The following is a 26,850-nucleotide window of genomic DNA, read 5'->3' on the forward strand; positions in this document are numbered from 1 at the left end:
ATTGACCTGGTACTCCCTGTATATAGCTCCACATTGATCTGGTACTGGTTACTCCCTGTATATAGCTCCACATTGACCTGGTACTCCCTGTATATAGCTCCACATTGACCTGGTACTGGTTACTCCCTGTGTATAGCTCCACATTGACCTGGTACTGGGTACTCCCTGTATATAGCTCCACATTGACCTGGTACTCCCTGTGTATAGCTCCACATTGACCTGGTACTGGGTACTCCCTGTATATAGCTCCACATTGACCTGGTACTCCCTGTATATAGCTCCACATTGACCTGGTACTCCCTGTATATAGCTCCACATTGACCTGGTACTCCCTGTATATAGCTCCACATTGACCTGGTACTCCCTGTATATAGCTCCACATTGACCTGGTACTCCCTGTATATAGCTCCACATTGACCTGGTACTCCCTGTATATAGCTCCACATTGACCTGGTACTCCCTGTATATAGCTCCATTCTTGTGTATTTTATTTAAATCCTTCTTGTGTTACAAATTTATTTTCGTTGGGAAAGGTTCGTAAGTAATATTTCCCGGTAAAGATTACACCAGTTGTGTTTGACGCATGTGACAAATAAAATTAGATTGTATTTTAGTTGGAACGTATACTGATTATTGACTTGTTGAACTCATTCAATAATTCCCCCAAAGAATGTGTAAGTGTTGTGTGTGTTTCTGTGTGCGATTAAACTGCGCGATGTGTATGTGTCCACTTGTGTGTCCAGTTTCTCTCACCCGTATGTACTGGAACTGGTCCACGGGCGAGTGGGTTGCAGCAGCGAAGGGGCCTAGGCCGTCGAGGCGGGGCTGTTTCCTGGTGATGAGGAGGAGCTTATTCCTGATGGCCACCACGATCCTCAACTCTGACCCATGGTGGGTGTTGATGGAGTATAGGTGACACCCTGGGACAGAGAGGAAGGGGGAAGTGGAGAGAGTGGAAGGGGGAGGTGGAGAGAGTGGAAGGGGGAGGTGGAGAGAGAGGAAGGGGGAGGTGGAGAGAGAGGAGAGAGAGGATAAAGGTGTGTGAGAGAGAAAAAGAGAGGGGAAGAATATGTTTGAGTGGTTAGCTACAGTATGCAATAGAGCAATGGAATTATTACTACTATTACTATTATTACTATTATTATTATTACCATTACTGTTATTACTATTACTATTATTATTACTGTTATTACTATCATTTATATTACTCTGAGCAAATTATTACTATTATTACTATTACTCAGAGCACATTACTCTGAGCACATTCCTCCTCGAGTGCTGCTGCTATCCCTCCCTCTGCTACCCTCCCTCTGCTATCTGCCTCTGCTACCTTCCCTCTGCTACCCCTCCCTCTATTACCCTCCCTCTGCTATCCCTCCCTCTGCTACCCTTCCCTCTGCTATCTGCCTCTGCTACCCTCCCTCTGCCATCCCTCCCTCTGCTACCCCTCCCTCTGCTACCCCTCCCTCTGCTATCCCTCCCTCTGCCATCCCTCCCTCTGCCATCCCTCCCTCTGCTATCCTTCCCTCTGCTATCCCTCCCTCTGCCATCCCTCCCTCTGCCATCCCTCCTCTGCCATCCCTCCCTCTGCCATCCCTCCCTCTCCTACCTTCCCTCTGCTATCCCTCCCTCTGCCATCCCTCCCTCTGCTATCCCTCCCTCTGCCATCCCTCCCTCTGCCATCCCTCCCTCTGCTATCCCTCCCTCTGCCATCCCTCCCTCTCCTACCTTCCCTCTGCCATCCCTCCCTCTGCTATCCCTCCCTCTGTCATCCTTCCCTCTGCCATCCCTCCCTCTGCTACTCCCTCTGCTATCCCTCCCTCTGCTATCCCTCCCTCTGCAATCACTCCCTCTGCTACCCCTCCTCTGACATCCTTCCCTCTGCTACCCCTCCCTCTGCTATCCCTCCCTCTGCTATCCCTCCCTCTGCTATCCTCCCTCTGCTATCCCTCCCTCTGCCATCCTTCCCTCTGCTATCCCTCCCTCTGCCATCCTTCCTCTGCTATCCCTCCCTCTGCTATCCCTCCCTCTGCTACCCTCCCTCTGCCATCCCTCCCTCTGCCATCCCTCCCTCTGCCATCCTTCCCTCTGCTATCCCTCCCTCTGCTATCCTTCCCTCTGCCATCCCTCCCTCTGCTATCCCTCCCTCTGCCATCCCTCCCTCTGCTATCCCTCCCTCTGCCATCCCTCCCTCTGCTATCCCTCCCTCTGCTATCCCTCCCTCTGCCATCCCTCCCTCCCTCTGCCATCCCTCCCTCTGCTATCCCTCCCTCTGCCATCCTTCCCTCTGATATCCCTCCCTCTGCCATCCTTCCCTCTGCTATCCTTCCCTCTGCCATCCCTCCCTCTGCTATCCCTCCCTCTGCCATCCTTCCCTCTGCTATCCTTCCCTCTGCTATCCTTCCCTCTGCTATCTCTCCCTCTGCCATCCCTCCCTCTGCCATCCTTCCCTCTGCTATCCCTCCCTCTGCTACTCCCCTCTGCTATCCCTCCCTCTGCCATCCCTCCCTCTGCCATCCCTCCCTCTGCCATCCCTCCCTCTGCTATCCCTCCCTCTGCTACTCCCCTCTGCTATCCCTCCCTCTGCTACTCCCCTCTGCTATCCCTCCCTCCTACTCCCCCTCTGCTATCCCTCCCTCTGCTACTCCCCCTCTGCCATCCCTCCTCTGCTATCCCTCCTCTGCTACTCCTCCTCTGCTATCCCTCCCTCTGTCATCCTTCCCTCTGCCATCCCTCCCTCTGCTATCCCTCCCTCTGCTATCCCTCCCTCTGCTATCCCTCCCTCTGCTACCCCCTCCCTCTGACATCCCTCCCTCTGCTACCCCTCCCTCTGCCATCCTTCCTTCCCTCTGCCATCCCTCCCTCTGCTACCCCTCCCTCTGCCATCCCTCCCTCTGCCATCCTTCCCTCTGCTATCCCTCCCTCTGCTATCCCTCCCTCTGCTACCCCTCCCTCTGCTATCCCTCCCTCTGCCATCCTTCCCTCTGCTATCCCTCCCTCTGCCACCCTTCCCTCTGCTATCCCTCCCTCTGCCACCCTTCCTCTGCTATCCCTCCCTCTGCCATCCTTCCTCTGCTATCCCTCCCTCTGCCATCCTTCCTCTGCTACCCCTCCCTCTGCCATCCTTCCCTCTGCTATCCCTCCCTCTGCCATCCTTCCCTCTGCTATCCCTCCCTCTGCTACCCCTCCCTCTGCCATCCTTCCCTCTGCCATCCCTCCCTCTGCTACCCCTCCCTCTGCTATCCCTCCCTCTGCCATCCTTCCCTCTGCTATCCCTCCCTCTGCTATCCCTCCCTCTGCTATCCTTCCCTCTGCTATCCCTCCCTCTGCCATCCCTCCCTTTGCTATCCCTCCCTCTGCCACCCTTCCCTCTGCTATCCCTCCCTCTGCCATCCTTCCCTCTGCTACCCCTCCCTCTGCCATCCTTCCCTCTGCTACCCCTCCCTCTGCCATCCTTCCCTCTGCTATCCCTCCCTCTGCCATCCCTCCCTCTGCCACCCTTCCCTCTGCTATCCTTCCCTCTGCTACCCCTCCCTCTGCCATCCTTCCCTCTGCTATCCCTCCCTCTGCTATCCTTCCCTCTGCCATCCTTCCCTCTGCCATCCTTCCCTCTGCTATCCCTCCCTCTGCCATCCTTCCCTCTGCTATCCCTCCCTCTGCCACCCCTCCCTCTGCTATCCCTCCCTCTGCTACCCCTCCCTCTGCCACCCTTCCTCTGCTATCCCTCCCTCTGCTACCCCTCCCCTGCCATCCTTCCCTCTGCTATCCCTCCCTCTGCTACCCCTCCCTCTGCCATCCTTCCCTCTGCTATCCCTCCCTCTGCCACCCTTCCCTCTGCCATCCCTCCCTCTGCCACCTTCCCTCTGCCACCCTTCCCTCTGCTATCCCTCCCTCTGCTACCCCTCCCTCTGCTATCCCTCCCTCTGCCATCCTTCCCTCTGCTATCCCTCCCTCTGCCACCCTTCCCTCTGCCATCCCTCCCTCTGCTATCCCTCCCTCTGCCATCCTTCCCTCTGCTATCCCTCCCTCTGCCACCCTTCCCTCTGCTATCCCTCCCTCTGCTACCCCTCCCTCTGCTATCCCTCCCTCTGCCACCCTTCCCTCTGCTATCCCTCCCTCTGCTATCCCTCCCTCTGCCATCCTTCCCTCTGCTACCCCTCCCTCTGCCATCCTTCCCTCTGCCATCCCTCCCTCTGCTACCCCTCCCTCTGCTATCTCTCCCTCTGCTACCCCTCCCTCTGCCATCCTTCCCTCTGCTATCCCTCCCTCTGCCATCCCTCCCTCTGCTATCCCTCCCTCTGCCATCCTTCCCTCTGCTATCCCTCCCTCTGCCATCCTTCCCCCTGCTATCCTTCCCTCTGATATCCCTCCCTCTGCTATCCCTCCCTCTGCCATCCCTCCCTCTGCCATCCCTCCCTCTGCCATCCTTCCCTCTGCTATCCCTCCCTCTGCTACTCCCCTCTGCTATCCCTCCCTCTGCTACTCCCCTCTGCTATCCCTCCCTCTGCTACTCCCTCTGCCATCCTTCCCTCTGCTATCCCTCCCTCTGCCATCCCTCCCTCTGCCATCCCTCCCTCTGCCATCCCTCCCTCTGCTACTCCCCTCTGCTATCCCTCCCTCTGCCATCCTTCCCTCTGCCATCCCTCCCTCTGCCATCCCTCCCTCTGCTACCCCTCCCTCTGCCATCCTTCCCTCTGCTATCCCTCCCTCTGCTACTCCCCTCTGCTATCCCTCCCTCTGCCATCCTTCCCTCTGCCATCCCTCCCTCTGCCATCCCTCCCTCTGCTACCCCTCCCTCTGCTATCCCTCCCTCTGCTATCCCTCCCTCTGCTATCCCTCCCTCTACTATCCCTCCCTCTGCTACTCCCCTCTGCTACAGAGAGGGTTTCAAGTGACACTATACGTGCACACAGAGTTATTCTATGCAACTTATTATGACTTGTTAAACAAATCTTTACCCCTGAACTTATTTAGGCTTGTCATAACAAAGGATAAAATACTTATTGACTCAAGGCATTGCAGATTTTCAGTTTTAATTCATTTGTAAAAATGTCTAAAAACATAATTCCACTTTTACATTATGGGGTATTGTGTGTAGGGCAGTGACACAAAATCACAATTGAATCCATTTTAAATGAAGGTTGTAAAAACAAAATGTGGAAAAGGTCAAGGAGAGTGAATACTGTCTGAAGGTCCTGTATGTTCCTATATAGAGCAGTTTGTCCAACTAGCTTAGCTGACATGTGAATACTGTCTGAAGGTCCTGTATGTTCCTATATAGAGCAGTTTGTCCAACTAGCTTAGCTGACATGTGAATACTGTCTGAAGGTCCTGTATGTTCCTATATAGAGCAGTTTGTCCAACTAGCTTAGCTGACATGTGAATACTGTCTGAAGGTCCTGTATGTTCCTATATAGAGCAGTTTGTCCAACTAGCTTAGCTGACATGTGAATACTGTCTGAAGGTCCTGTATGTTCCTATATAGAGCAGTTTGTCCAACTAGCTTAGCTGACATGTGAATACTGTCTGAAGGTCCTGTATGTTCCTATATAGAGCAGTTTGTTCAACTAGCTTAGCTGACATGTGAATACTGTCTGAAGGTCCTGTATGTTCCTATATAGAGCAGTTTGTCCAACTAGCTTAGCTGACATGTGAATACTGTCTGAAGGTCCTGTATGTTCCTATATAGAGCAGTTTGTTCAACTAGCTTAGCTGACATGTGAATACTGTCTGAAGGTCCTGTATGTTCCTATATAGAGCAGTTTGTCCAACTAGCTTAGCTGACATGTGAATACTGTCTGAAGGTCCTGTATGTTCCTATATAGAGCAGTTTGTCCAACTAGCTTAGCTGACATGTGAATACTGTCTGAAGGTCCTGTATGTTCCTATATAGAGCAGTTTGTCCAACTAGCTTAGCTGACATGTGAATACTGTCTGAAGGTCCTGTATGTTCCTATATAGAGCAGTTTGTCCAACTAGCTTAGCTGACATGTGAATACTGTCTGAAGGTCCTGTATGTTCCTATATAGAGCAGTTTGTCCAACTAGCTTAGCTGACATGTGAATACTGTCTGAAGGTCCTGTATGTTCCTATATAGAGCAGTTTGTCTAACTAGCTTAGCTGACATGTGAATACTGTCTGAAGGTCCTGTATGTTCCTATATAGAGCAGTTTGTCCAACTAGCTTAGCTGACATGTGAATACTGTCTGAAGGTCCTGTATGTTCCTATATAGAGCAGTTTGTCCAACTAGCTTAGCTGACATGTGAATACTGTCTGAAAGTCCTGTATGTTCCTATATAGAGCAGTTTGTCCAACTAGCTTAGCTGACATGTGAATACTGTCTGAAGGTCCTGTATGTTCCTATATAGAGCAGTTTGTCCAACTAGCTTAGCTGACATGTGAATACTGTCTGAAGGTCCTGTATGTTCCTATATAGAGCAGTTTGTCCAACTAGCTTAGCTGACATGTGAATACTGTCTGAAGGTCCTGTATGTTCCTATATAGAGCAGTTTGTCTAACTAGCTTAGCTGACATGTGAATACTGTCTGAAGGTCCTGTATGTTCCTATATAGAGCAGTTTGTCCAACTAGCTTAGCTGACATGTGAATACTGTCTGAAGGTCCTGTATGTTCCTATATAGAGCAGTTTGTCCAACTAGCTTAGCTGACATGTGAATACTGTCTGAAGGTCCTGTATGTTCCTATATAGAGCAGTTTGTCCAACTAGCTTAGCTGACATGTGAATACTGTCTGAAGGTCCTGTATGTTCCTATATAGAGCAGTTTGTCCAACTAGCTTAGCTGACATGTGTGCTGGCAAGGTTGCTAGACTTTACAAAATACAGACATTGCTTGAATTCTTGGGTTATGATACCAGTGTGGCAGTTGTACTAAGGCATAAATGTTCTTAAAGAATCAATGTGCATCATGAATTAAAATGACAATTTAACAGATAAAGAGATTATGCTTCGATATAGTTTTTTCTTCTTTTCACGTAGAATTAGGCATAATGATTATACCTCTAGATTGCAGGAACAAGTTGTTTCAGATGTTTGAACAATTCTCAGATGGACGACCCCCACCCGATCCTCACACCCCTCCAAAAGAATGGGTGCATGACACCCCTGTGTGTGTGTGTGTGTGTGTGTGTGTGTGTGTGAACCTTTGGTCTTTTCCAGTTTGTTCTCTCCACTGTCACACTTGGTGCGAACCAGCTGCCTCTCCTCCAAGCCTCTCTTGAGCATGCTCAGTCTGAACACATAGAGACGCGCATCCTTCCCTGGGAAACAACACAACAAAACATCCTCATGGAAGCTAATCTGGGGTTTGTGTTTCAGCCCAAAAGTAGCCCTGAGATATAAAACGAAGGATAGCGATTGAGAAATGTAACCAGCTTCAAATGAATAAACACAGCTGTGGCCTGACAGACTATGAAATCAAAATGGTAGAAATATGCAAATATTCCAGATTGGACATTTAATACATTTTTTCTAAATGTTGTTCTGTTTTCCATGTTTCTGTAAAAGTCTTCCGCTGTTGGTAACCTGTAGTCTGTATCCACCCACAAACCCACCTGTGTTCTGACACATGTAGCATGTTAAAGGCCAAATTTAGCTGCTTTTATTTCAATATCATATTATTTCTGGGTACCTTAATATAATAGACTTTTTAGCAAAAAACTATTTATCCAGCAAGATCTTTGCTAAGACTGTCTGGAAAAGTCTGAGTAGGGAGGGGGAAACTGAGATCTAGCTGTTATTGGCCGAGAGGTTTGGAACTCACTTTGTCATTGGTCTATTAACCAATTTACTGCATGGTGATGTCACAATGGAATGCCGACTCTCCCACATATGCAAACCAACCAGCAACTATCAGGAAATAGCACTGATAAAAAAATCATACTTTTCCAGTGATAGTTTCAATATAATATAAAACACATGAAAATCTGTATTTATTTTTTACTGCATTGGTCCTTTAACTAAATCTCTATGGAATCCGAACACTGGTAGCAGCTCATTTAAAGAGATGCTCTGTCACAATTTAGTGAGTTCTGTCTGTCACTATTATGGTGCATGAATTAGAATGTATGAAAATACAAGACTAGCATGTGTGATTGGTGCTATATGTCATCTGAAATGGAATTTCTTGCAAAAGGTTCATTCAAATTCAAACAAGCTGCATTGGCATGACCATTTCTTCTGTTCTGTCTGTCTATGTGACTGTCTATGTGTGTGTCCGTCTGTTTCTCTCTTTCACTTGCTTCCTTCATATTTGTCTCTCTTTCTGTGTTCTTTCTCCCTCTTTCTCTGTGTTCTTTCTCCCTCTCTCTGTGTTCTTTCTCCCTCTCTCTCTGTGTTCTTTCTCCCTCTCTCTCTGTGTTCTTTCTCCCTCTCTCTCTCTCTGTTCTTTCTCCCCCTCTCTCTGTGTTCTTTCTCCCTCTCTCTCTGTGTTCTTTCTCCCTCTCTCTCTGTGTTTGTTCTCCCTCTCTCTGTGTGTTCTTTCTCCCTCTTTCTCTGTGTTCTTTCTCCCTCTCTCTCTGTGTTCTTTCTCCCTCTCTCTCTGTGTTCTTTCTCCCCCTCTCTCTCTGTTCTTTCTCCCTCTCTCTCTCTGTTCTTTCTCCCTCTCTCTGTGTGTTCTTTCTCCCTCTCTCTCTGTGTTCTTTCTCCCTCTCTCTGTGTGTTCTTTCTCCCTCTCTCTCTCAATAGGTCAACCCAGAACCTGGACCTGCAGGACACACACACACACACACACACACACACACACACACACACACACACACACACACACCAGTCTACAGGGGGAGGATGTGTATAGGTCAGCCCCCTCAGACCACAAAAGGAGATCAATGTGTTCGCTAAGGTGACTGAGAGACAAGTAAACACCCTAAAATACACAAGGAGAGGGATGGAGGTAGTGAGAAAGAGAGAGAGAGTGAGGGGGATGGAGGACGAAAGAGAGAGAGAGTGAGGGGGATGGAGGTAGTGAGAAAGAGAGAGAGAGAGTGAGGGGGATGGAGGAAGAAAGAGAGAGAGAGTGAGGGGAATGGAGGGAGGAAGAAAGAGAGAGAGAGTGAGGGGGATGGAGGGAGGAAGAAAGAGAGAGAGAGTGATGGGGATGGAGGTAGTGAGAAAGAGAGAGAGTGAGGGGGATGGAGGGAGGAAGAAATAGAGAGAGAGTGAGGGGGATGGAGGTAGTGAGAAAGAGAGAGAGAGTGAGGGGGATGGAGGTAGTGAGAAAGAGAGAGAGAGTGAGATGGAGGGAGGGAGGGAGGGAGGGAGGGGATGGATCGATGGAGGGAGGGAGGGAGGGAGGTATGGAGAAAGAGAGGGAGAGAGAGGGAGGGATGGAGGTAGGGAGAAAGAGAGGGAGAGAGAGGGAGGGATAGAGCTAGGGAGAAAGAGAGGGAGACAGAGGGAGGGATGGAGGTAGGGAGAAAGAGGGAGAGAGAGGGAGGGATAGAGCTAGGGTGAAAGAGAGGGGGAGAGAGGGAGGGATGGAGGTAGGGAGAAAGAGAGAGGGGGGGGTTAAGAAAAGTGGGTAGGAGTGGGCGGGAGCTAAATTAAAGAAGGGCTATAGAACAGGAGACAGAGAAGGTGAGGGAGAGAAATAGGAGGAAGCAGATGAAAATAGAGAAGGAGACAGATATGTAGGAATGGAGAAACTGTAGAAATTAAATGAAAGACAGTATGTAGGAATGGAGAAACAGTAGAAATGAAATGAAAGACAGTATGTAGGAATGGAGAAACAGTAGAAATGAAATGAAAGACAGTATGGAGGAATGGAGAAACAGTAGAAATGAAATGAAAGACAGTATGTAGGAATGGAGAAACAGTAGAAATGAAATGAAAGACAGTATGTAGGAATGGAGATACAGTAGAAATGAAATGAAAGACAGTATGTAGGAATGGAGAAACAGTAGAAATGAAATGAAAGACATTATGGAGGAATGGAGATACAGTAGAAATGAAATGAAAGACAGTATGTAGGAATGGAGAAACAGTAGAAATGAAATGAAAGACATTATGGAGGAATGGAGATACAGTAGAAATGAAATGAAAGACAGTATGGAGGAATGGAGAAACAGTAGAAATGAAATGAAAGACAGTATGGAGGAATGGAGAAACAGTAGAAATGAAATGAAAGACAGTATGGAGGAATGGAGAAACAGTAGAAATGAAATGAAAGACAGTATGGAGGAATGGAGAAACTGTAGAAATGAAATGAAAGACAGTATGGAGGAAAGCTGTTCAGTCTAACTAAGGATAGTACCCACCTTTGTCAGCCCTGGTGATGAGGAGGTCCTGAGGCTCTACAACGTGTATCTGTTTCACCACCATAGTCTTATCAAACACCTGCACTGGGGGCAGGACCTGGGCATCTACAAACACAACACCATAATAGTCTTATCACACACCTGTACTGTGGACAGGACCTGTTATCTACAAACACAACACTATAATAGTCTTATCACACACCTGCACTGTGGACAGGACCTGTTATCTACAAACACAACACTATAATAGTCTTATCACACACCTGCACTGTGGACAGGACCTGTTATCTACAAACACAACACTATAATAGTCTTATCACACACCTGCACTGTGGACAGGACCTGTTATCTACAAACACAACACCATAATAGTCTTATCACACACCTGCACTGTGGACAGGACCTGTTATCTACAAACACAACACAACAGAACACCATAGTAATTTCTCTGTTGGTTAATCAGCACCAGCCAGTATTATTAACACTGATATTGTTGCTGCAATAATGAAACCATTGGCTGATATAGTTGGCTGAAAGGTGATGTAGCACTGAATGGGGAGAGTTGAGTGTGTTACACTCACCTGGGTTTGAAAGAAGTGGATCAACAGCTGAAATATAGGGATATTATAACAGTAAGAATTTGACTTTCAGATTACAATTACATCAATGCTGATTGAATCATTGACATTGCTGCTGCTCCAGTTACAACTGTTCTCCCTGCGGCTATGGAACCCTGACCTGTTCACCGGACTTGCTACCTGTCCCAGACCTGTTCACCGGACGTGCTACCTGTCCCTGACCTGTTCACCGGACATGCAACCTGTCCCAGACCTGTTCACCGGACATGCTACCTTGTCCCTGACCTGTTCACCGGACGTGCTACCTGTCCCAGACCTGTTCACCGGACGTGCTACCTGTCCCAGACCTGTTCACCGGACGTGCTACCTGTCCCTGACCTGTTCACCGGACGTGCTACCTGTCCTAGACCTGTTCACCGGACGTGCTACCTGTCCCAGACCTGTTCACCGGACATGCTACCTTGTCCCTGACCTGTTCACCGGACGTGCTACCTGTCCCAGACCTGTTCACCGGACGTGCTACCTGTCCCAGACCTGTTCACCGGACGTGCTACCTGTCCCAGACCTGTTCACCGGACGTGCTACCTGTCCCTGACCTGTTCACCGGACGTGCTACCTGTCCTAGACCTGTTCACCGGACGTGCTACCTGTCCCAGACCTGTTCACCGGACGTGCTACCTTGTCCCTGACCTGTTTACCGGACGTGCAACCTGTCCCAGACCTGTTCACCGGACGTGCTACCTTGTCCCTGACCTGTTCACCGGACGTGCAACCTGTCCCTGACCTGTTCACCGGACGTGCAACCTGTCCCAGACCTGTTCACCGGACGTGCTACCTGTCCCAGACCTGTTCACCGGACATGCAACCTGTCCCAGACCTGTTCACCGGACGTGCTACCTTGTCCCTGACCTGTTCACCGGACATGCAACCTGTCCCAGACCTGTTCACCGGACGTGCTACCTTGTCCCTGACCTGTTCACCGGACGTGCTACCTTGTCCCTGACCTGTTCACCGGACGTGCAACCTGTCCCTGACCTGTTCACCGGACGTGCTACCTTGTCCCTGACCTGTTCACCGGACGTGCTACCTTGTCCCTGACCTGTTCACCGGACGTGGTACCTTGTCCCAGACCTGTTCACCGGACATGCAACCTGTCCCTGACCTGTTCACCGGACGTGCTACCTTGTCCCAGACCTGTTCACCGGACGTGCTACCTTGTCCCTGACCTGTTCACCGGACATGCAACCTGTCCCAGACCTGCTGTTTTCGACTCTCTCTACCGCACCTGCTGTCTCTAACTCTGAATGATCAGCTATGAAAAGCCAACTGTCATTTACTCCTTAGGTTCTGACCTGTTGCACCCTCTACAACCACTGTGATTATTATTATCTGACCCTGCTGGTCATCTATGAACGTTTGAACATCTTGGCCATGTTCTGTTATCATCTCCACCCGGCACAGACAGAAGAGGACTGGCCACCCTCTAGGGTTCTTCTTAGGTTCCTGCCTTTCTAGGGAGTTTTTCCTAGCCACCATGCGTCTACATCTGCATTGCTTGCTGTTTGGGGCTTTAGGTTGGGTTTCTGTACAGCACTTCATGACATCGGCTGATGTAAAAAGGGCTTTATAAATACATTTGATTGATTGATTGATTGATATTCATGGCTAAGTGATAATTGAATAATGCATAGGACAGTGATAATAAAACACAATCCACTTTATTCATGAAGCACTTCCATTTTAAATCCTCAAAGTGTGTGTGTGTGTGTGATGACCTCACCATCTATCATCATGACCCCTGCTGCTTCCGTGGCGACCAGCAGAGACTGACCCCAGGAGTCAGCACACACTGTCTCATAGGGAAACGTACTGCAGAATGACTGGGACTCCCACGGCTGTAACACACACACACACGCACACAATTATGAGGATGCAAGGAAAACACAACAGGTATAACAACAGGCCTGGCACGCTATGGTATGGCACGCTACAGTATGGAGGGTTCAGTCAAATCACCTCTTTTCTACACAGGCCTGTATGGTATGGCACGCTACAGTATGGAGGGTTCAGTCAAATCACCTCTTTTCTACACAGGCCTGTATGGTATGGCGCTACAGTATGGAGGGTTCAGTCAAATCACCTCTTTTCTACACAGGCCTGTATGGTATGGCACGCTACAGTATGGAGGGTTCAGTCAAATCACCTCTTTTCTACACAGGCCTGTATGGTATGGCGCTACAGTATGGAGGGTTCAGTCAAATCACCTCTTTCTACACAGGCCTGTATGGTATGGCACGCTACAGTATGGAGGGTTCAGTCAAATCACCTCTTTTCTACACAGGCCTGTATGGTATGGCGCTACAGTATGGAGGGTTCAGTCAAATCACCTCTTTTCACAGGCCTGTATGGTATGGCACGCTACAGTATGGAGGGTTCAGTCAAATCACCTCTTTTCTACACAGGCCTGTATGGTATGGCGCTACAGTATGGAGGGTTCAGTCAAATCACCTCTTTTCTACACAGGCCTGTATGGTATGGCACGCTACAGTATGGAGGGTTCAGTCAAATCACCTCTTTTCTACACAGGCCTGTATGGTATGGCACGCTACAGTATGGAGGGTTCAGTCAAATCACCTCTTTTCTACACAGGCCTGTATGGTATGGCGCTACAGTATGGAGGGTTCAGTCAAATCACCTCTTTTCTACACAGGCCTGTATGGTATGGCACGCTACAGTATGGAGGGTTCAGTCAAATCACCTCTTTTCTACACAGGCCTGTATGGTATGGCACGCTACAGTATGGAGGGTTCAGTCAAATCACCTCTTTTCTACACAGGCCTGTATGGTATGGCACGCTACAGTATGGAGGGTTCAGTCAAATCACCTCTTTTCTACACAGGCCTGTATGGTATGGCACGCTACAGTATGGAGGGTTCAGTCAAATCACCTCTTTTCTACACAGGCCTGTATGGTATGGCACGCTACAGTATGGAGGGTTCAGTCAAATCACCTCTTTTCTACACAGGCCTGTAGTGACCAGACTGGTTGGGGCGTCTCCTCTGACGATGGTCTTCAGCTTTAGTGCCTGGACAACAGGGAGAGAGTCTAAGTGACTGTGTGAGTGTGTGTGTAAAATATAGAGAAAAAGAGAGAGAGAAAGAGAGAGAGGTAGAGAAAGAGAAATAGGGTGAGAGAGAAAGAGAGACAGACAGACAGAGAGAGAAATAGAGAGAGAGATAAAGAGAGAGAGAAAGAGAGAGAGAAAGAGAGAGAGGTAGAGAAAGAGAAATAAAGAGAGAGGTGAGAGAGAGAGAGAGAGAGAGAGAGAGAGAGAGAGAAAGAGAAATAAAGAGAGAGAGAAAGAGAGACAGACAGACAGAGAGAGAAATAGAGAGAGAGATAAAGAGAGAGAGAGATGGCCTTTTATGCCATCAAAAGGAACATAAAATTTGACATACCAATTAGGATCTGGCTAAAAATACTTGAATCAGTTATAGAACCCAATGCCCTTTATGGTTGCGAGGTCTGGGGTCTGCTCCCCAATCAAGAATTCACAAAATGGGACAAACTCCAAATTGAGACTCCCCATGCAGAATTATTTTTCTGCAAAAATATCCTCCATGTACAGTGTAAAACATCAAATAATGCAGAGGAGAATTAGGCCGATACTTGCTAATGATCAAAATCCAGAAAAGAGACGGTCAATTCTACAACCACCTAAAAGGAAGTGATTCCCAAACCTTCTATAACAAAGTCATCACCTACAGTATAATTTGCATTGTGTGCCCCCCCAACCCCTCTTTTATGCTGCTGCTGCTCTCTGTTTATCATATATGCATAGTCACTTTAACTATACATTCATGTACATACTACCTCAATTGGCCCGACCAACCAGTGCTCCTGCACATTGGCTAACCGGGCTATCAGCATTGTGTCGCACCACCCACCCCCTCTTTTACGCTACTGCTACTCTCTGTTCATCATATATGCATAGTCACTTTAACCATATCTACATGTACATACTACCTCAATCAGCCTGACTAACCGGTGTCTGTATGTAGCCTCTCTACTTTTATAGCCTCATTACTGTATATAGCCTGTCTTTTTACTGTTGTTTTATTTCTTTACTTACCTATTGTTCACCTAATACATTTTTTGCACTGTTGGTTAGAGCCTGTAAGTAAACATTTCACTGTTGTATTCGGTGCACATGACAAATAAACTTTGATTTGATTTGATTATATAAAAAAACATTTCTCCCCAATTTCGTGTTTTCCTATTGGTAGTTACAGTCTTGTCTCATCGCTGCAACTTCCCGTACAGACTCAGGAGAGGCGAAGGTCGAGAGCCGTGCGTCCTCCGAAACACGACCCAACCGAGCCGCACTGCTTCTTGACACAATGCCCACTTAACCCGGAAGCCAGCCGCACCAATGTGTCGGAGGAAACACCGTACACCTGGCGACCGTGTCAACGTGCATGCGCCTGGCCCGCCACAGGAGTCGCTAGACCGCGATGGGACAAGGACAACCCTGCCGGCAAAACCCTCCCCTAACCCGGACGACACTGGGCCAATTGTGCACCGCCCCATGGGTCTCCCATTTGCGCCCGCTTGCGACAGAGCCTGGCCTCGAACCAGGATCTCTAGAGGCACAGCTAGCAACTGCTATACAATGCCTCAGATCACTGCACCACACGGGAGGCCAACTCGCCATCACCTACAGTACAGACAAATAAACCTGGAGAAGAGCCCACTAAGCAAGCTGGTCCTGTGGCTCTGTTCACAAACGCAAACACACCCCACAGAGCCCCAGGAGAGAAACAGCAACACAATTAGATCCAACCAAATAATGAGAAAACAAAAAGATAATTACTTGACACATGGAAAGAATTGACCAAAAAACAGAGCAAATTAGAATGTTATTTGGCCCTAAACAGAGAGTACACCGTGGCAGAATACTGTGACTGGCCCTAAACAGAGAGTACACCGTGGCAGAATACCTGACCACTGTGACTGGCCCTAAACAGAGAGTACATAGTGGCAGAATACCTGACCACTGTGACTGGCCCTAAACAGAGAGTACACAGTGGCAGAATACCTGACCACTGTGACTGGCCCTAAACAGAGAGTACATAGTGGCAGAATACCTGACCACTGTGACTGGCCCTAAACAGAGAGTACACCGTGGCAGAATACCTGACCACTGTGACTGGCCCTAAACAGAGAGTACACCGTGGCAGAATACCTGACCACTGTGACTGACCCTAAACAGAGAATACACCGTGGCAGAATACCTGACCACTGTGACTGGCCTTAAACAGAGAGTACACCGTGGCAGAATACCTGACCACTGTGACTGGCCCTAAACAGAGAGTACACCGTGGCAGAATACCTGACCACTGTGACTGGCCCTAAACAGAGAATACACCGTGGCAGAATACCTGACCACTGTGACTGGCCTTAAACAGAGAGTACACCTTGGCAGAATACCTGTCCACTGTGACTGGCCCTAAACAGAGAGTACACCGTGGCAGAATACCTGACCACTGTGACTGGCCTTAAACAGAGAGTACACAGTGGCAGAATACCTGACCACTGTGACTGGCCTTAAACAGAGAGTACACAGTGGCAGAATACCTGTCCACTGTGACTGGCCCTAAACAGAGAGTACACCGTGGCAGAATACCTGTCCACTGTGACTGACCCTAAACAGAGAATACACCGTGGCAGAATACCTGACCACTGTGACTGGCCCTAAACAGAGAATACACCGTGGCAGAATACCTGACCACTGTGACTGGCCTTAAACAGAGAATACACCGTGGCAGAATACCTGACCACTGTGACTGACCCTAAACAGAGAATACACCGTGGCAGAATACCTGACCACTGTGACTGGCCTTAAACAGAGAATACACCGTGGCAGAATACCTGACCACTGTGACTGGCCCTAAACAGAGAATACACCGTGGCAGAATACCTGACCACTGTGACTGGCCCTAAACAGAGAATACACCGTGGCAGAATACCTGACCACTGTGACTGGCCCTAAACAGAGAATACACCGTGGCAGAATACCTGACCACTGTGACTGACCCTAAACAGAGAGTACATAGTGGCAGAATACCTGACCACTGTGACTGGCCCTAAACAGAGAATACACCGTGGCAGAATACCTGACCACTGTGACTGGCCCTAAACAGAGAATACACCGTGGCAGAATACCTGACCACTGTGACTGGCCCTAAAACAGAGAATACACCGTGGCAGAATACCTGACCACTGTGACTGGCCCTAAACAGAGAATACACCGTGGCAGAATACCTGACCACTGTGACTGGCCCTAAACAGAGAATACACCGTGGCAGAATACCTGACCACTGTGACTGGCCTTAAACAGAGAGTACACAGAGGCAGAATACCTGACCACTGTGACTGGTCCTAAACAGAGAATACACCGTGGCAGAATACCTGACCACTGTGACTGGCCCTAAACAGAGAGTACACAGTGGCAGAATACCTGACCACTGTGACTGACCCAAACTTAAGGAAAGCTTTGACTATGTACAAACTCAGTGAACATAAAGAGAGAAGACAGGTGGAAACTGAGCTGCACTTCCTAACCTCCTGCCAAATGTATGGCCATATTAGAGACACATATTTCCCTCAGATTACACAGACCCACAAAGAATTCGAAAAACAAATCCAATTTTGATAAACTCCCATATCTATTGGGTGAAATAATTTAGTTTGCCATCACAGCAGCAAGATTTGTGACCTGTTGCCACAAGAAAAGGGCAGCCAGTGAAGAACATAAATACAACCCATATTAATATTGATTTATTCTCCCTTTGGTACTTTAACTATTTGCACATCATTACAACACTGTAGATATACATAATAGGACAATTGAAATGTCTTTATTCTTTTGGAACTTTTGTAAGTGTAATGTTTACTGTTTATTTCACTTTTGTTTATTATCTATTTCACTTTCTTTGGCAATGTAAACATTGAACTTGCTCCGGTGCATTCTGTCGTTGTGACTTTTTGGATTGTCCTAGCTGTGTGTTAGTGTGGGTGTACTGTATGTCCTAGCTGTGTGTTAGTGTGGGTGTACTGTATGTCCTAGCTGTGTGTTAGTGTGGGTGTACTGTATGTCCTAGCTGTGTGTTAGTGTGGGTGTACTGTATGTCCTAGCTGTGTGTTAGTGTGGGTGTACTGTATGTCCTAGCTGTGTGTTAGTGTGGGTGTACTGTATGTCCTAGCTGTGTGTTAGTGTGGGTGTACTGTATGTCCTAGCTGTGTGTTAGTGTGGGTGTACTGTATGTCCTAGCTGTGTGTTAGTGTGGGTGTACTGTATGTCCTAGCTGTGTGTTAGTGTGGGTGTACTGTATGTCCTAGCTGTGTGTTAGTGTGGGTGTACTGTATGTCCTAGCTGTGTGTTAGTGTGGGTGTACTGTATGTCCTAGCTGTGTGTTCGTGTGGGTGTACTGTATGTCCTAGCTGTGTGTTAGTGTGGGTGTACTGTATGTCCTAGCTGTGTGTGTGTTAGTGTGGGTGTACTGTATGTCCTAGCTGTGTGTATGTTAGTGTGTGTGTACTGTATGTCCTAGCTGTGTGTGTGTTAGTGTGGGTGTACTGTATGTCCTAGCTGTGTATTAGTATGGGTGTACTGTATGTCCTAGCTGTGTGTTAGTGTGGGTGTACTGTATGTCCTAGCTGTGTGTATGTTAGTGTGGGTGTACTGTATGTCCTAGCTGTGTGTTGTTAGTGTGGGTGTAATGTATGTCCTAGCTGTGTGTGTGTTAGTGTGGGTGTACTGTATGTCCTAGCTGTGTGTGTGTTAGTGTGGGTGTACTGTATGTCCTAGCTGTGTGTATGTTAGTGTGGGTGTACTGTATGTCCTAGCTGTGTGTGTGTTAGTGTGGGTGTACTGTATGTCCTAGCTGTGTGTGTGTTAGTGTGGGTGTACTGTATGTCCTAGCTGTGTGTTAGTGTGGGTGTACTGTATGTCCTAGCTGTGTGTTAGTGTGGGTGTACTGTATGTCCTAGCTGTGTGTTAGTGTGGGTGTACTGTATGTCCTAGCTGTGTGTTAGTGTGGGTGTACTGTATGTCCTAGCTGTGTGTTAGTGTGGGTGTACTGTATGTCCTAGCTGTGTGTAGTGTGGGTGTACTGTATGTCCTAGCTGTGTGTTAGTGTGGGTGTACTGTATGTCCTAGCTGTGTGTTAGTGTGGGTGTACTGTATGTCCTAGCTGTGTGTTAGTGTGGGTGTACTGTATGTCCTAGCTGTGTGTTCGTGTGGGTGTACTGTATGTCCTAGCTGTGTGTTAGTGTGGGTGTACTGTATGTCCTAGCTGTGTGTTGTTAGTGGGTGTACTGTATGTCCTAGCTGTGTGTTAGTGTGGGTGTACTGTATGTCCTAGCTGTGTGTGTGTTAGTGTGGGTGTACTGTATGTCCTAGCTGTGTGTTAGTGTGGGTGTACTGTATGTCCTAGCTGTGTGTTAGTGTGGGTGTACTGTATGTCCTAGCTGTGTGTTAGTGTGGGTGTACTGTATGTCCTAGCTGTGTGTTAGTGTGGGTGTACTGTATGTCCTAGCTGTGTGTTAGTGTGGGTGTACTGTATGTCCTAGCTGTGTGTTGTTAGTGTGGGTGTACTGTATGTCCTAGCTGTGTGTTAGTGTGGGTGTACTGTATGTCCTAGCTGTGTGTTAGTGTGGGTGTACTGTATGTCCTAGCTGTGTGTTAGTGTGGGTGTACTGTATGTCCTAGCTGTGTGTTAGTGTGGGTGTACTGTATGTCCTAGCTGTGTGTTAGTGTGGGTGTACTGTATGTCCTAGCTGTGTGTTCGTGTGGGTGTACTGTATGTCCTAGCTGTGTGTTAGTGTGGGTGTACTGTATGTCCTAGCTGTGTGTGTGTTAGTGTGGGTGTACTGTATGTCCTAGCTGTGTGTATGTTAGTGTGTGTGTACTGTATGTCCTAGCTGTGTGTGTGTTAGTGTGGGTGTACTGTATGTCCTAGCTGTGTATTAGTATGGGTGTACTGTATGTCCTAGCTGTGTGTTAGTGTGGGTGTACTGTATGTCCTAGCTGTGTGTATGTTAGTGTGGGTGTACTGTATGTCCTAGCTGTGTGTTCGTGTGGGTGTAATGTATGTCCTAGCTGTGTGTGTGTTAGTGTGGGTGTACTGTATGTCCTAGCTGTGTGTGTGTTAGTGTGGGTGTACTGTATGTCCTAGCTGTGTGTATGTTAGTGTGGGTGTACTGTATGTCCTAGCTGTGTGTGTGTTAGTGTGGGTGTACTGTATGTCCTAGCTGTGTGTGTGTTAGTGTGGGTGTACTGTATGTCCTAGCTGTGTGTTAGTGTGGGTGTACTGTATGTCCTAGCTGTGTGTTAGTGTGGGTGTACTGTATGTCCTAGCTGTGTGTTAGTGTGGGTGTACTGTATGTCCTAGCTGTGTGTTAGTGTGGGTGTACTGTATGTCCTAGCTGTGTGTTAGTGTGGGTGTACTGTATGTCCTAGCTGTGTGTTAGTGTGGGTGTACTGTATGTCCTAGCTGTGTGTTAGTGTGGGTGTACTGTATGTCCTAGCTGTGTGTTAGTGTGGGTGTACTGTATGTCCTAGCTGTGTGTTAGTGTGGGTGTACTGTATGTCCTAGCTGTGTGTTCGTGTGGGTGTACTGTATGTCCTAGCTGTGTGTTAGTGTGGGTGTACTGTATGTCCTAGCTGTGTGTTCGTGTGGGTGTACTGTATGTCCTAGCTGTGTGTTAGTGTGGGTGTACTGTATGTCCTAGCTGTGTGTGTGTTAGTGTGGGTGTACTGTATGTCCTAGCTGTGTGTATGTTAGTGTGTGTGTACTGTATGTCCTAGCTGTGTGTGTGTTAGTGTGGGTGTACTGTATGTCCTAGCTGTGTATTAGTATGGGTGTACTGTATGTCCTAGCTGTGTGTTAGTGTGGGTGTACTGTATGTCCTAGCTGTGTGTATGTTAGTGTGGGTGTACTGTATGTCCTAGCTGTGTGTTCGTGTGGGTGTAATGTATGTCCTAGCTGTGTGTGTGTTAGTGTGGGTGTACTGTATGTCCTAGCTGTGTGTGTGTTAGTGTGGGTGTACTGTATGTCCTAGCTGTGTGTATGTTAGTGTGGGTGTACTGTATGTCCTAGCTGTGTGTGTGTTAGTGTGGGTGTACTGTATGTCCTAGCTGTGTGTGTTAGTGTGGGTGTACTGTATGTCCTAGCTGTGTGTTAGTGTGGGTGTACTGTATGTCCTAGCTGTGTGTTAGTGTGGGTGTACTGTATGTCCTAGCTGTGTGTTAGTGTGGGTGTACTGTATGTCCTAGCTGTGTGTTAGTGTGGGTGTACTGTATGTCCTAGCTGTGTGTTAGTGTGGGTGTACTGTATGTCCTAGCTGTGTGTTAGTGTGGGTGTACTGTATGTCCTAGCTGTGTGTTAGTGTGGGTGTACTGTATGTCCTAGCTGTGTGTTAGTGTGGGTGTACTGTATGTCCTAGCTGTGTGTTAGTGTGGGTGTACTGTATGTCCTAGCTGTGTGTTCGTGTGGGTGTACTGTATGTCCTAGCTGTGTGTTAGTGTGGGTGTACTGTATGTCCTAGCTGTGTGTTCGTGTGGGTGTACTGTATGTCCTAGCTGTGTGTTAGTGTGGGTGTACTGTATGTCCTAGCTGTGTGTGTGTTAGTGTGGGTGTACTGTATGTCCTAGCTGTGTGTTAGTGTGGGTGTACTGTATGTCCTAGCTGTGTGTTAGTGTGGGTGTACTGTATGTCCTAGCTGTGTGTTAGTGTGGGTGTACTGTATGTCCTAGCTGTGTGTTAGTGTGGGTGTACTGTATGTCCTAGCTGTGTGTTAGTGTGGGTGTACTGTATGTCCTAGCTGTGTGTTAGTGTGGGTGTACTGTATGTCCTAGCTGTGTGTTAGTGTGGGTGTACTGTATGTCCTAGCTGTGTGTTAGTGTGGGTGTACTGTATGTCCTAGCTGTGTGTTAGTGTGGGTGTACTGTATGTCCTAGCTGTGTGTTCGTGTGGGTGTACTGTATGTCCTAGCTGTGTGTTAGTGTGGGTGTACTGTATGTCCTAGCTGTGTGTTCGTGTGGGTGTACTGTATGTCCTAGCTGTGTGTTAGTGTGGGTGTACTGTATGTCCTAGCTGTGTGTGTGTTAGTGTGGGTGTACTGTATGTCCTAGCTGTGTGTATGTTAGTGTGTGTGTACTGTATGTCCTAGCTGTGTGTGTGTTAGTGTGGGTGTACTGTATGTCCTAGCTGTGTATTAGTATGGGTGTACTGTATGTCCTAGCTGTGTGTTAGTGTGGGTGTACTGTATGTCCTAGCTGTGTGTATGTTAGTGTGGGTGTACTGTATGTCCTAGCTGTGTGTTCGTGTGGGTGTAATGTATGTCCTAGCTGTGTGTGTGTTAGTGTGGGTGTACTGTATGTCCTAGCTGTGTGTGTGTTAGTGTGGGTGTACTGTATGTCCTAGCTGTGTGTATGTTAGTGTGGGTGTACTGTATGTCCTAGCTGTGTGTGTGTTAGTGTGGGTGTACTGTATGTCCTAGCTGTGTGTGTGTTAGTGTGGGTGTACTGTATGTCCTAGCTGTGTGTTAGTGTGGGTGTACTGTATGTCCTAGCTGTGTGTTAGTGTGGGTGTACTGTATGTCCTAGCTGTGTGTTAGTGTGGGTGTACTGTATGTCCTAGCTGTGTGTTAGTGTGGGTGTACTGTATGTCCTAGCTGTGTGTTAGTGTGGGTGTACTGTATGTCCTAGCTGTGTGTTAGTGTGGGTGTACTGTATGTCCTAGCTGTGTGTTAGTGTGGGTGTACTGTATGTCCTAGCTGTGTGTTAGTGTGGGTGTACTGTATGTCCTAGCTGTGTGTTAGTGTGGGTGTACTGTATGTCCTAGCTGTGTGTTCGTGTGGGTGTACTGTATGTCCTAGCTGTGTGTTAGTGTGGGTGTACTGTATGTCCTAGCTGTGTGTTCGTGTGGGTGTACTGTATGTCCTAGCTGTGTGTTAGTGTGGGTGTACTGTATGTCCTAGCTGTGTGTGTGTTAGTGTGGGTGTACTGTATGTCCTAGCTGTGTGTATGTTAGTGTGTGTGTACTGTATGTCCTAGCTGTGTGTGTGTTAGTGTGGGTGTACTGTATGTCCTAGCTGTGTATTAGTATGGGTGTACTGTATGTCCTAGCTGTGTGTTAGTGTGGGTGTACTGTATGTCCTAGCTGTGTGTATGTTAGTGTGGGTGTACTGTATGTCCTAGCTGTGTGTTCGTGTGGGTGTAATGTATGTCCTAGCTGTGTGTGTGTTAGTGTGGGTGTACTGTATGTCCTAGCTGTGTGTGTGTTAGTGTGGGTGTACTGTATGTCCTAGCTGTGTGTATGTTAGTGTGGGTGTACTGTATGTCCTAGCTGTGTGTGTGTTAGTGTGGGTGTACTGTATGTCCTAGCTGTGTGTGTGTTAGTGTGGGTGTACTGTATGTCCTAGCTGTGTGTTAGTGTGGGTGTACTGTATGTCCTAGCTGTGTGTTAGTGTGGGTGTACTGTATGTCCTAGCTGTGTGTTAGTGTGGGTGTACTGTATGTCCTAGCTGTGTGTTAGTGTGGGTGTACTGTATGTCCTAGCTGTGTGTTAGTGTGGGTGTACTGTATGTCCTAGCTGTGTGTTAGTGTGGGTGTACTGTATGTCCTAGCTGTGTGTTAGTGTGGGTGTACTGTATGTCCTAGCTGTGTGTTAGTGTGGGTGTACTGTATGTCCTAGCTGTGTGTTAGTGTGGGTGTACTGTATGTCCTAGCTGTGTGTTCGTGTGGGTGTACTGTATGTCCTAGCTGTGTGTTAGTGTGGGTGTACTGTATGTCCTAGCTGTGTGTTCGTGTGGGTGTACTGTATGTCCTAGCTGTGTGTTAGTGTGGGTGTACTGTATGTCCTAGCTGTGTGTGTGTTAGTGTGGGTGTACTGTATGTCCTAGCTGTGTGTATGTTAGTGTGTGTGTACTGTATGTCCTAGCTGTGTGTGTGTTAGTGTGGGTGTACTGTATGTCCTAGCTGTGTATTAGTATGGGTGTACTGTATGTCCTAGCTGTGTGTTAGTGTGGGTGTACTGTATGTCCTAGCTGTGTGTATGTTAGTGTGGGTGTACTGTATGTCCTAGCTGTGTGTTCGTGTGGGTGTAATGTATGTCCTAGCTGTGTGTGTGTTAGTGTGGGTGTACTGTATGTCCTAGCTGTGTGTGTGTTAGTGTGGGTGTACTGTATGTCCTAGCTGTGTGTATGTTAGTGTGGGTGTACTGTATGTCCTAGCTGTGTGTGTGTTAGTGTGGGTGTACTGTATGTCCTAGCTGTGTGTTAGTATGGGTGTACTGTATGTCCTAGCTGTGTGTTAGTGTGGGTGTACTGTATGTCCTAGCTGTGTGTTAGTGTGGGTGTACTGTATGTCCTAGCTGTGTGTGTGTTAGTGTGGGTATACTGTATGTCCTAGCTGTGTGTATGTTAGTGTGGTGTACTGTATGTCCTAGCTGTGTGTATGTTAGTGTGGGTGTACTGTATGTCCTAGCTGTGTGTGTGTTAGTGTGGGTGTACTGTATGTCCTAGCTGTGTGTTAGTATGGGTGTACTGTATGTCCTAGCTGTGTGTTAGTGTGGGTGTACTGTATGGCCTAGCTGTGTGTGTGTTAGTGTGGGTGTACTGTATGTCCTAGCTGTGTGTGTGTTAGTGTGGGTGTACTGTATGTCCTAGCTGTGTGTGTGTTAGTGTGGGTGTACTGTATGTCCTAGCTGTGTGTGTGTTAGTGTGGGTGTACTGTATGTCCTAGCTGTGTGTGTGTTAGTGTGGGTGTACTGTATGTCCTAGCTGTGTGTTAGTGTGGGTGTACTGTATGTCCTAGCTGTGTGTGTGTTAGTGTGGGTGTACTGTATGTCCTAGCTGTGTGTATGTTAGTGTGGGTGTACTGTATGTCCTAGCTGTGTGTGTGTTAGTGTGGGTGTACTGTATGTCCTAGCTGTGTGTGTGTTAGTGTGGGTGTACTGTATGTCCTAGCTGTGTGTGTGTTAGTGTGGGTGTACTGTATGTCCTAGCTGTGTGTTAGTGTGGGTGTACTGTATGTCCTAGCTGTGTGTGTGTTAGTGTGGGTGTACTGTATGTCCTAGCTGTGTGTTAGTGTGGGTGTACTGTATGTCCTAGCTGTGTGTTAGTATGGGTGTACTGTATGCCCTAGCTGTGTGTTAGTGTGGGTGTACTGTATGTCCTAGCTGTGTGTTAGTGTGGGTGTACTGTATGTAATAGCTGTGTGTGTGTTAGTGTGGGTGTACTGTATGTCCTAGCGGTGTGTGTGTTAGTGTGGGTGTACTGTACGTCCTAGCTGTGTGTGTGTTCGTGTGGGTGTACTGTATGTCCTAGCTGTGTGTATGTTAGTGTGGGTGTACTGTATGTCCTAGCTGTGTGTTAGTGTGGGTGTACTGTATGTCCTAGCTGTGTGTTAGTGTGGGTGTACTGTATGTCCTAGCTGTGTGTGTGTTAGTGTGGGTGTACTGTATGTCCTAGCTGTGTGTTAGTGTGGGTGTACTGTATGTCCTAGCTGTGTGTGTGTTAGTGTGGGTGTACTGTATGTCCTAGCTGTGTGTTAGTGTGGGTGTACTGTATGGCCTAGCTGTGTGTGTGTTAGTGTGGGTGTACTGTATGTCCTAGCTGTGTGTTAGTGTGGGTGTACTGTATGTCCTAGCTGTGTGTGTGTTAGTGTGGGTGTACTGTATGTCCTAGCTGTGTGTGTGTTAGTGTGGGTGTACTGTATGTCCTAGCTGTGTGTGTGTTAGTGTGGGTGTACTGTATGTCCTAGCTGTGTGTTAGTGTGGGTGTACTGTATGTCCTAGCTGTGTGTTAGTGTGGGTGTACTGTATGTCCTAGCTGTGTGTTAGTGTGGGTGTACTGTATGTCCTAGCTGTGTGTGTTTAGTGTGGGTGTACTGTATGTCCTAGCTGTGTGTGTGTTAGTGTGGGTGTACTGTATGTCCTAGCTGTGTGTGTGTTAGTGTGGGTGTACTGTATGTCCTAGCTGTGTGTGTGTTAGTGTGGGTGTACTGTATGTCCTAGCTGTGTGTTAGTGTGGGTGTACTGTATGTCCTAGCTGTGTGTGTGTTAGTGTGGGTGTACTGTATGTCCTAGCTGTGTGTTAGTGTGGGTGTACTGTATGTCCTAGCTGTGTGTTAGTATGGGTGTACTGTATGCCCTAGCTGTGTGTTAGTGTGGGTGTACTGTATGTCCTAGCTGTGTGTTAGTGTGGGTGTACTGTATGTAATAGCTGTGTGTGTGTTAGTGTGGGTGTACTGTATGTCCTAGCTGTGTGTGTGTTAGTGTGGGTGTACTGTACGTCCTAGCTGTGTGTGTGTTCGTGTGGGTGTACTGTATGTCCTAGCTGTGTGTATGTTAGTGTGGGTGTACTGTATGTCCTAGCTGTGTGTTAGTGTGGGTGTACTGTATGTCCTAGCTGTGTGTTAGTGTGGGTGTACTGTATGTCCTAGCTGTGTGTTAGTGTGGGTGTACTGTATGTCCTAGCTGTGTGTTAGTGTGGGTGTACTGTATGTCCTAGCTGTGTGTTAGTGTGGGTGTACTGTATGTCCTAGCTGTGTGTTCGTGTGGGTGTACTGTATGTCCTAGCTGTGTGTTAGTGTGGGTGTACTGTATGTCCTAGCTGTGTGTTCGTGTGCGTGTACTGTATGTCCTAGCTGTGTGTTAGTGTGGGTGTACTGTATGTCCTAGCTGTGTGTGTGTTAGTGTGGGTGTACTGTATGTCCTAGCTGTGTGTATGTTAGTGTGTGTGTACTGTATGTCCTAGCTGTGTGTGTGTTAGTGTGGGTGTACTGTATGTCCTAGCTGTGTATTAGTATGGGTGTACTGTATGTCCTAGCTGTGTGTTAGTGTGGGTGTACTGTATGTCCTAGCTGTGTGTATGTTAGTGTGGGTGTACTGTATGTCCTAGCTGTGTGTTCGTGTGGGTGTAATGTATGTCC

At 47.9% G+C, this 26,850-nt stretch overlaps 1 protein-coding gene across 3 annotated transcripts in view; it reads right to left on the bottom strand.

Moving 5' to 3' along the window:
* Positions 1–26,850, bottom strand: part of garnl3 (GTPase activating Rap/RanGAP domain like 3) — a 331,807-nt gene that overhangs the window by 92,493 nt on the left and 212,464 nt on the right. For all 3 annotated transcript variants that reach the window (XM_065017302.1, XM_065017300.1, XM_065017301.1), the window contains exons 17-22: positions 13,861–13,935; positions 12,631–12,745; positions 10,854–10,880; positions 10,273–10,377; positions 7,162–7,278; positions 754–920 (exon numbers count right to left, since the gene is read on the bottom strand). In XM_065017302.1, the coding sequence (XP_064873374.1) occupies positions 754–920; positions 7,162–7,278; positions 10,273–10,377; positions 10,854–10,880; positions 12,631–12,745; positions 13,861–13,935 (606 nt within the window). The remainder of the gene's footprint in view (positions 1–753; positions 921–7,161; positions 7,279–10,272; positions 10,378–10,853; positions 10,881–12,630; positions 12,746–13,860; positions 13,936–26,850) is intronic.

The sequence above is a fragment of the Oncorhynchus nerka genome, linkage group LG4 (genome assembly GCF_034236695.1).
Source record: "Oncorhynchus nerka isolate Pitt River linkage group LG4, Oner_Uvic_2.0, whole genome shotgun sequence".
NCBI lineage: Eukaryota > Metazoa > Chordata > Actinopteri > Salmoniformes > Salmonidae > Oncorhynchus > Oncorhynchus nerka.